This window comes from Austrofundulus limnaeus, unplaced genomic scaffold (genome assembly GCF_001266775.1).
Source record: "Austrofundulus limnaeus strain Quisiro unplaced genomic scaffold, Austrofundulus_limnaeus-1.0 Scaffold52, whole genome shotgun sequence".
Lineage (NCBI taxonomy): Eukaryota > Metazoa > Chordata > Actinopteri > Cyprinodontiformes > Rivulidae > Austrofundulus > Austrofundulus limnaeus.
Window position 1 is genome coordinate 1,501,476 of NW_013952454.1, and position 8,960 is coordinate 1,510,435.

General features: G+C 37.7%; 1 protein-coding gene across 1 annotated transcript in view; it reads left to right on the forward strand.

Annotated features, from left to right (window-relative positions):
• The window catches only part of colq (collagen-like tail subunit (single strand of homotrimer) of asymmetric acetylcholinesterase), a 21,718-nt gene that overhangs the window by 8,761 nt on the left and 3,997 nt on the right, over positions 1–8,960 (forward strand). Inside the window, exons 6-16 of the mRNA XM_014008744.1 lie at positions 1,935–2,006; positions 2,124–2,186; positions 2,279–2,305; positions 2,380–2,424; positions 2,510–2,545; positions 2,654–2,734; positions 4,027–4,123; positions 4,715–4,845; positions 6,727–6,846; positions 6,964–7,105; positions 7,210–7,312. Of these exons, the coding sequence (XP_013864198.1) occupies positions 1,935–2,006; positions 2,124–2,186; positions 2,279–2,305; positions 2,380–2,424; positions 2,510–2,545; positions 2,654–2,734; positions 4,027–4,123; positions 4,715–4,845; positions 6,727–6,846; positions 6,964–7,105; positions 7,210–7,312 (917 nt within the window). The remainder of the gene's footprint in view (positions 1–1,934; positions 2,007–2,123; positions 2,187–2,278; positions 2,306–2,379; positions 2,425–2,509; positions 2,546–2,653; positions 2,735–4,026; positions 4,124–4,714; positions 4,846–6,726; positions 6,847–6,963; positions 7,106–7,209; positions 7,313–8,960) is intronic.

Genomic DNA, 8,960 nt, shown 5'->3' on the forward strand with positions numbered 1-8,960 from the left:
GAAATATATTTATGTTTGTGGTTGTAATGTGACAAAATATGGAAAAGTTCAAGGGGTATGAATACTTTTGCAAACCACTGTAGCTTATTAGCACACATTTTAAAAGCCTGCCTCTCTGATGGTATGTGGGAGCATGAGGACCTCAGTAATGTAGAACAGTTTAAACAGATTCTGTAGAACATGTGCTCCACTGCAAAAACTGTCCATCTTACCTAGTTTTAAAACCTTATATCAGCCAAAAAGTCTTGTTGCTCTTGTTTTGAGACTGATTTACTGAACAAGAACTGATTGTGTAAGAATAATCATCTTGTTTTCAAAATGTTTAAGATTATTTTCTTGTTAGTCTGAAAATTTGACTCAAATTAAGTAAAAATTTTCTGCCAATGGAGTAAGAAAGTTTTACTTGGTAAGATTCTTGAAATAAGAAAAAATTGAGTCAAATCAAGTATTTCAAGAATAACTGCCTGTTAAGAGTTTTTGCTAGTGCCGATGCTATGTTGCTTTATATGGATTAGCTCGGCGCTAGTACGACAAACTAACAAGCTAAACTGAGGTCCTTCATCCATATTTTCAGTTACAGGCTGAGTCATTTTTGTGTTCCCCTCTCTGTCATGTAGATGGAGGACCTCAGTGACGAGAGCAGAATGTGATCAAATTCAAAATTACTTTTTTTGTTTGCTTTGTTGTAAATGAAACATAGGTTGATGAGATCTGTAAATGATTGCATCCTGTATTTACACAACACCCTAACATTTTGTGGAACCGGCGTTATCTGCAGCATCAGACCTCCCTGTCGGGTGGTCCCTCCCTGTTATCTGTTATCAAAGTGGTGCACAGCTGTTTCGGAAGGACCGGGATGGTTTTTGATGAGGTGGAGAAGAAGTGACCTCCTAAATGATCTGTAGCTGTAGCGGGGCAGTAAAAGCGCCTCCTTGCCGAGCAGGTTCGAAAAGCACTGCAGTGCAATTTAGCTTAGTGCTTCGGCAAGATCATTAATCATTTTATTCCCAACAAGCCGAACTCCTGTTCTATATACAGCCCATCATTTAATTAAAGAGAGCAAAGCGACAGGGCTCGTTACAGCCACCCCCCCACCCTTGCTGCATGCGCAGCAGCAGCTGATAGATGCTGGAGTGGGATGGCTGTCAGCTAATGCTGCATTTAGCTTTTTTCATTTTAAGGTTTTTTTAAACCCATAAAGCAAACTGGCATTTAAAGATATAATTACATAAACTTTAAAACTGTTTAGGCTGCCTTAAGGCTTACCCCTTTCTTCAAAAAAAGACATATTTGTGACCCATCACATCGAAACGAGGATTAAGTCCATAAGTGATATATGGAGAGAAAAAGGCAAATAGTGTTTTGGCTAAAATATTAACAAAAATTGCATTTTGTCAAAATTTAATGAATAAATGCCATATCAATGTATCGTTTGAATGAACTGTCTGAAATATAATCATAAAACAAAAATTTGAAGCACTTTTTTTGAGCAGTAGCAACAAAAAACCTAATTTTGAGGAAAAATGCATTAAAAGTTTGAGGTTTTCCCTGTGAGCTAGCAATGTTTTGTTTCTTTTTAGCTCGGAAATCTCAATATTTAAATATAATTTGAGGTTTCCTCTTTATAAGGACATCAAAAATTCCTCATTAAAAGGACATAAAATTAGGATTCGACCAAATATTTATGTATTATTGTAACCAACAAGACAAATTAAGTCATATTTATGGATTTAATTATGATATCAGAATGATCCAGGTATCAAAATGTAGATTTTAAAGCCAAGAATCTGAAAATGTTTTCAGGTCATTTTGACCAAATTTGACTTAATCCTCATTTTGATATGATGGGTCACATTTGATCTCAATGGGATTTGGTTGGTTAAATCAGGTTAATGATTATAATTAAAAAAATTTAAGATAATGTGTCATTTTAGGGTCGCTCAGGACCTCCTGGTCCCCCTGGAAAGCCAGGAATGCCGGGTTGGCCAGGACCAAATGGAGCCAAAGTGAGTAAGTCAGCCTCATCATGTAGATATGAATTATGAAATTACATAAGAGATGGGAAGAAAATTAAATAATTCATAAAGAGGCAATCCACCTGTGTCTGTTTTCCACTCTGTCAGGGTGAGAAGGGTGACCAGGGTTTGATGGGTTTACCTGGAGCCAGAGGGTCGTTTGGGCCGAGGGTATGATCCACATCTGTAATCAGAAATGATATCAAAATCAACTTTATGTCTGTTTCATTGCATTTAATTGTTTGAACTGGTTTTAATTCTAGGGTTTACCAGGGTATAAAGGAGAAAAGGTAAGCGATTGTTTAGGTAATTATTGGTTGTTAGGAGGTAAAATACTGTAACTTGTTGTGTTCTGCTCCATCAGGGTTCCCGAGGTGAGCGGGGTGAAGCTGGACTTAAAGGAGACAAAGTAGGTAGAATGTATCAGTGTTTGACATTTAACACATTGATTAAAGAAATCTGAGTGAATATTATCTGCTGTTCTCTGTTCAAAGGGGGCAATGGGTTTCCCAGGAATGCTTGGACAAAAAGTAAGTAACAGCAGAGCTTTTAACTCTGTTCGTCCAGAAATACAGCTTATTTGTCATTTGGTTATTTAAATGAATGTTTTTAATGATGTAACGTGATCTGTTGTGCAGGGCGAAATGGGTCCAAAAGGAGAACCCGGGACCCCAGGAAACAGAGGGCCCACGGGCCGACCAGGGAAGAGGGGGAAGCAGGTGAGGAGTTTGCAGTTACTGTATATTTGTGCTTCCAGTGTTACACAATAAACACCAAAACCATTGAAAATGCACAGAAATAAATGTATGGCTGAAATAATATTTATGTTATAGAACTGTAGCATGTTTATCTTTGAGTTGCACCTTTCATTTTAACATTATAGAAACTAAAAACAAGTTATTGTCAAATGTTTTTATATTTTTGACAGATGTCAGATCTCTGGACCATTAAAATTTATTGAGAGAATCTGATACCATTTCAAATAAATTCTCTAATTTGCATCCTTAAAATATTTTCTCATACACGTGGACAAAATTGTTGGTTACCCCTCCAATGATTAGCCTAGAATACGGTCATGATTAATTACTATTTACAATAAATGTAGAGCAGGGGCTGTTGTTCTTAGCCTCGATCGCTATCAAGCGATAGCCGCTAGCTGCTAACTAGTTAGCATTGGAAAGGAACATGCACAAACATATCGGTACAAACTTTATAAATAAAAGGTACAGTTTCACAAGCGAGACATGTGTCCCATAAATTACGTTCAATATCTCACTAAATGCATGAAGCACTCACCGTCTGCAGCTGAAGTTTGTGAAGCGTCGTCTACAGATAGCAGCAGCTAACTAACTTGGCGCGCATAGCGGTGCTGCAAGCAAAATTGACCCCCGAGAAACAGTTCACTGGCCGGCCGCGGGGCTGAGTCTCTGCTTGGGTTACAAGGAGACGAGTTGGACTCAGGTTGGAGTGGGCTGAGTCCGGCCTGTGATGTCACAGGCCGAGGGAAGTAGAAAACTTAACATTAATATACATGAAAAATACATTTACTTAGAGTAAATATACCCCTGGGTGCATTTTTTTGGTCCTAGGACTGTTTTTTTTTAAGAAGTACATACCCAAAGTTGAGTAAAAAAAACTTTAAAAAGTGAATTTTGCATAATAGGTCCCCTTTAATGATGAAAAAGCCCACAATGGGTGTCTTTAATCTGTGCAGCATACGATCAATTCTCAAGACTATCAAGGCATTCTGGTGAGAAATGTTCTGCCTAGTGTTATAAAGTTTGGTCTAAGTCGCAGGTCATGGGTCTTCCAACAGGATAATGACCCAAAACACAGCTAAAACACCCAAGAATGAATCAGAATCAAACACTGGACTGTTCTGAGATGTTTTTCTGAGTCCTGATTGAAATCCTGGAGCTGAAACACGTCGTCTGGAGAAGCACCCTTCAAGCCTGAGACAATGCTCGTTATTGTCTCATAAGTCGACTAAATTAACTTTATATTATTTCAGGGAGTGAAAGGAGACCAAGGAAGAGTTGGTCCAATGGGACCTGCAGGCCCACAGGGATCTCCTGGCCACCCTGGACCTCCAGGCTTACCTGCAACAGGTGAGTTTCATTTAGAGGGTTTTGATTTTAAAACGAACAAACTTCTCGATCATTTGATAGAAATTCCATTTTGGAGGAATATGGTTCTGTTGCTTTTTGAAAGTTACTCCAAGTTTGAGTTTTTTTTTTTTTTTTTTTTAAAAAGGGGCGTCAAAGCCAGCAGAAGGAAGCCCCCTTTAGATCAATGTAAGCAGTAACATCAGCAGTTGTATTTAGCACCCAAGAAATTTAATCTCTGAGTCTGAGTTGAAACACGATGCTCTTCTGATGACATCACGTGGCTAAAGTGAGTTCACACGTGGCAGTCCACCCTGCAGTTTTACAAAGATTATGTCACCACATAATCTAAGTGACATTTATCTTGTGTGAATTAGGCTGATAGTGTTTTCTTCTTGATAGATGAATCGGATATAATGGATTCAGTGCCTTCTGGTGTTTATTTGATCTCCTGTAGCACTTAAAGTGACAATTTCAGACTTTATTTGTTTTGAAAGGATCTAGTCGTGCACACTAAAAGTGAAGCTGAAACTTGTTTGTACCCACTTATCATTTATTTGCTTATCGTGTTTTTTTTATTTTCTGTGTGTGTAGGACTGTACATGGTTGGATCAAAAGGTTCAAGAGGACCACCAGGGCCTCCTGGAAAGTGTAGCTGCAGCTCTCTCAGTGGTTCTCCGTATGACGATTTTGCCACCGCAGCAAACGTCCCCAAAGTACCTGCGGTGAGAAATAACAGTAAAGTACTTAGTAAAAATTAACTAAGTCAAAGTAAAATTACCTTGACATAAAATGACTTTGGTAAAAATGAATTTCCCTGATAAAAAAAAGTACTTAATTCATAAAACTGCTCACAATAATCGTGAAAATAAAAGTACTTTTTCACACTAAGAAATGAAGTATTGAATTTACTTAACGAAACTGGTTCCACTTCACCAAGTTGAGTGAACTCAGTAAACCGCTTTACATTTACTCAGGGGAACCAGTTGATATAACTTGGTTAAGTAAATTTGACACGTGCATAAACAACTCATTTCACAATGAGTTTGGACATATTTAAATTTGTAACATGTGGTGTTAAATTTTAAAGTAAAGAAGTAAAATTATCATTTTTATATTTTGAACGTCACAAAATAAAAGTTATGATTAAAAAATACTTGGTAACATTATAAATCCACAAAAACTACTTTACTGTAATAAAGTAAAAGTTCTTTATTACTATACACCTCTGAAAATAAGAAGTATTATTGCAGTTCAGTGTAAACTATCAGACGTACAAAGATAATGTAAACACAAACCAGACTTACTGTATAAAAATGATATTGAATGAGAATGTGTTTTAATGCTTTGATTCAGTGACGACGTACAGCTTTTTTACCTCAGATTTTTACTTTTTTGAAGGTTTTATAATGTTTTAGTAACTATAGCTAAATGGTCAGACTAAAATAACAACGTCTTACCTGTGATAGATAGCTCTTTGAATGACCTCAGCTTGGGGAAAATATATTATTTTGGATTGATGAGCTGATATCCAAGTGCCAGAGCAAAGTTTTGACATCTTTCAAATTGGGGTTCCTTTTAAGATGCCGTATTTATTCAAGTATAATACGTAAAATTAAATCCAAAAAATCATCCATAAAGTTGGGGGGTAGTACTATACTCAAATAAATATTTTACTTATGTATTTTAACTGAAGTATCGACTTCATTCACAAAATGCCTGAGTCCAGAAATGAGACCGCATCGTAAAAGCAGTTGAAACGACCTTACCTCTGACACTCCTCCGTGCTTCAGAGGGAGATAATAACAGATCCAAGCAGGCGACATGATGTGAAAAAAAGGGGAAAAGTATTCCTTCACCTTAGTAATGATAACAAACTATTGACATCAGTGTGTGACCGAGCCGCTCCTGGAACAACAACAACAAACACATGTTCGTCTGTAATGGCTGCCGTTTACCGGTGTTCTGAAAAAGTTTGTATCCCTGAAAAAATGTTTCCCCACCAGAGGGGGCGCTCACGAGTAGGAAGTAATCTGCTTTTCCTCCACAAGATGGCCCAAATCTCATGTGAAGTCTCTGACTTTTGTGTTGGCGCCTCCTGGTGGACTATGTGTAAAATGCCAGAATTCATATGCTGCTGCTACAGCTGATATATATTTGTTGTCAAAATACCTTTTAGTACATATGTTGTTAAAATTAAATGAACAGTCCAATGATCATTTTCTGATATGTATAAATACTGCAAAGGCTGAAAAATCTTGAAGTCTGTATGAAATTGGAGGTAGTTTGAGGATTAAATTTTTTATGCTTTTTAAGCTCGAAAAAGGGTGGGTCGTATTATACATGAATAAATATGGTAAACTGGTTCTTGGCTCTGCTTGGACTAGCCTTTACCTCATCAGTCTGTCAGAATTAAACTCTTGTTTCTTCAAGCTAAAGTCATTCAATGAGATTTAACTAAAAATATTAAACCTTCCCACTTCAAAACTGCTGACCAATCCCCTTAGGGTTTATTATATTTGAATTCTTAAAAAAAACATTTTGATGTAAAATGCTAAATTGTTGAAATCTTTACAGTAAATCTTGACATGTTGTCTTTCGTTTAGATATTTGTGGTGAGCAACGAGGAAGAACTGGAGCGTCTTCAGACTGATAACGCTCTCGCATTCCGAAAAGACCAGAGATCTCTTTATTTCAAAGACGTTAACGGCTGGCTGCCCATCCAGGTAAACTTTACGTGATGCAGTTTTTCTTATCCGCGTCTTTTCTTTCCTGAACATATGACACGGCAATGTTCAGATTTCTCATTTTGCTCAAGATATTAACATTCTGGAAAAAAAAAGGTTTTTCCATTCCAGATGACGCCCTTCCAGTCTATGGAAAATGCYCCCGATGACGACGGCTACTGCGGTGACGGGATCGTGCAGATCTCCAACGGGGAGGAGTGTGACGACCGAAACCGAGTCGTCACTGACGGCTGTGTCAGTAAGTCCACGTCAAACAGACGGTCCTAAACGGTTCCTTTAGTGGTACTCTGCTGTGCGCGTGTAACATGACCTCCACATTCCTTCTGTCTCGCCTTTCCATAGAGTGTAAACATGCCTACTGCGGGGACGGGTACCGCTACGAAGGCGCAGAGGAGTGTGACGGAAAAGACTTTGGATATCAGACATGTAATTCATATCTTCCTGGGTAAGCACAAACTGTCTACAAAATATTAGAGAAAAGAAAGTTTGTCCTTTTTTTCTTAGTTCTAGTTTTAAGTATCAGGCCATGATAAAAAGGTCTTTACCAGGTTATAAATCATTCAAATTAACCCACAATATGGATTTGATTTATTTATTAAATAATGAGAATGGCCTCATGCAAGAACCGTTCGTACGCACCGATTTGTCCTTAAGTTGTGYGTACGAGTGATTTAGGAGAATTTGTGGCATTCACCAATTTTCTCGTATTATAAGTAGYGGTGCGCGACTGCTCTTCTTCTGAATAAATGAAAACTAAGTAACATGGTTGTTTACACTTAAATTAAAAATATTTGACCAAAGGAAAACCAGAGCAGAACTAGAGAGAGATGAATATGATTTAGATTTTTATTTCTGTGTCTGTATACGACTCACAGGAGACACGACATTAACAGCAGTCATCATTTCATACCTCTGCTTTAGCAGCTCCTTTAATTCCACATGACGCTGCTAAAGAGAACAGATTTTCTTTTCTCGATCTCGGAGAGCAGGACTACAATCTCCGAACTCGTAAATTTCTTCTTTTTACTTTGCGATATCATTTATGAATGGACACTTCCTGGTATGTGGGGCAGGAAACGTATATCCTTATATGGTTTTTTTAGGGTGGTAGTTATGCTAATGTCCTCTCCTCGTGCGCGAACACCTGATRTGCATTCRTCAGTTTACGCWGCTCATTTACACATTTTTCCTGAAGATAGAAGAGTTTGTTGAATCTGACGTGRCATGTTCGTACGAACCCTTCATTCGAACAAAAGTAAGAGAAATTTAGGATAAGAATAAGAACATGTTCTTGCATGAGGCCCATTGTCTTGGTGCATCATGATCCAGTTTGATCCCAGCTTTAGCTGCTGAACAGGTGACCCAAAACTGCAAGGTGCCTAGGTCCTGTGGCTGGGGCTGTTGCTGTTATGATGTTGCAGAAGTCTTGTGTTTCATTTATATAAATAAGTTATACTGCTGCTCTCTTTTCAGAAAGTTTTTTTTTTGCAACCCTTCAACCATACTTGTAGTTTGGAGTCCGTCCAATGAAGTAATGCGTGGTCATGAGATAATTTTGAGCAGCCGTGAGTYGATTATGAATACATTTTTTCCCCTTACTCTTCAAAGTTACCCCACACTTATTCATTTATTTATTTTTGGTTTAATCCAAAGAGTTTAACCTCCGTGGTTCAATCTAAACAGTTCCTTTTTCATAGTATTTACAAGATGACAATGAACGYCCGAGATGTGTGTCGGAAAACATTTTTTTTACCATGTTCCTGAATGCAACATAACTCCAACTCCTTCTGCAGCAAASGCACAGAGTGAGAGAGGAGCATGTGTGGAGAGTGCTGAGTTAAAACTAAAATAATGCTTTTTGGATGAAGACCACTTCAGTCATCGCCTGTGTCTTATAGCTGCAACATGAAATAATTTTTTTTGATTTTTTTTTATTATAAAATTTATCCATTTCATAAAACAATTCTATGTACAATAAAAATACAAATAAAATGAAATGAAATATGGCAGAGAGAAGAAAAAAACTTATATCTGCCAGGGCCGGATTAACACTTCGCTGTACCCTGGGCAACAATATTCAAGGGCCCCATCAT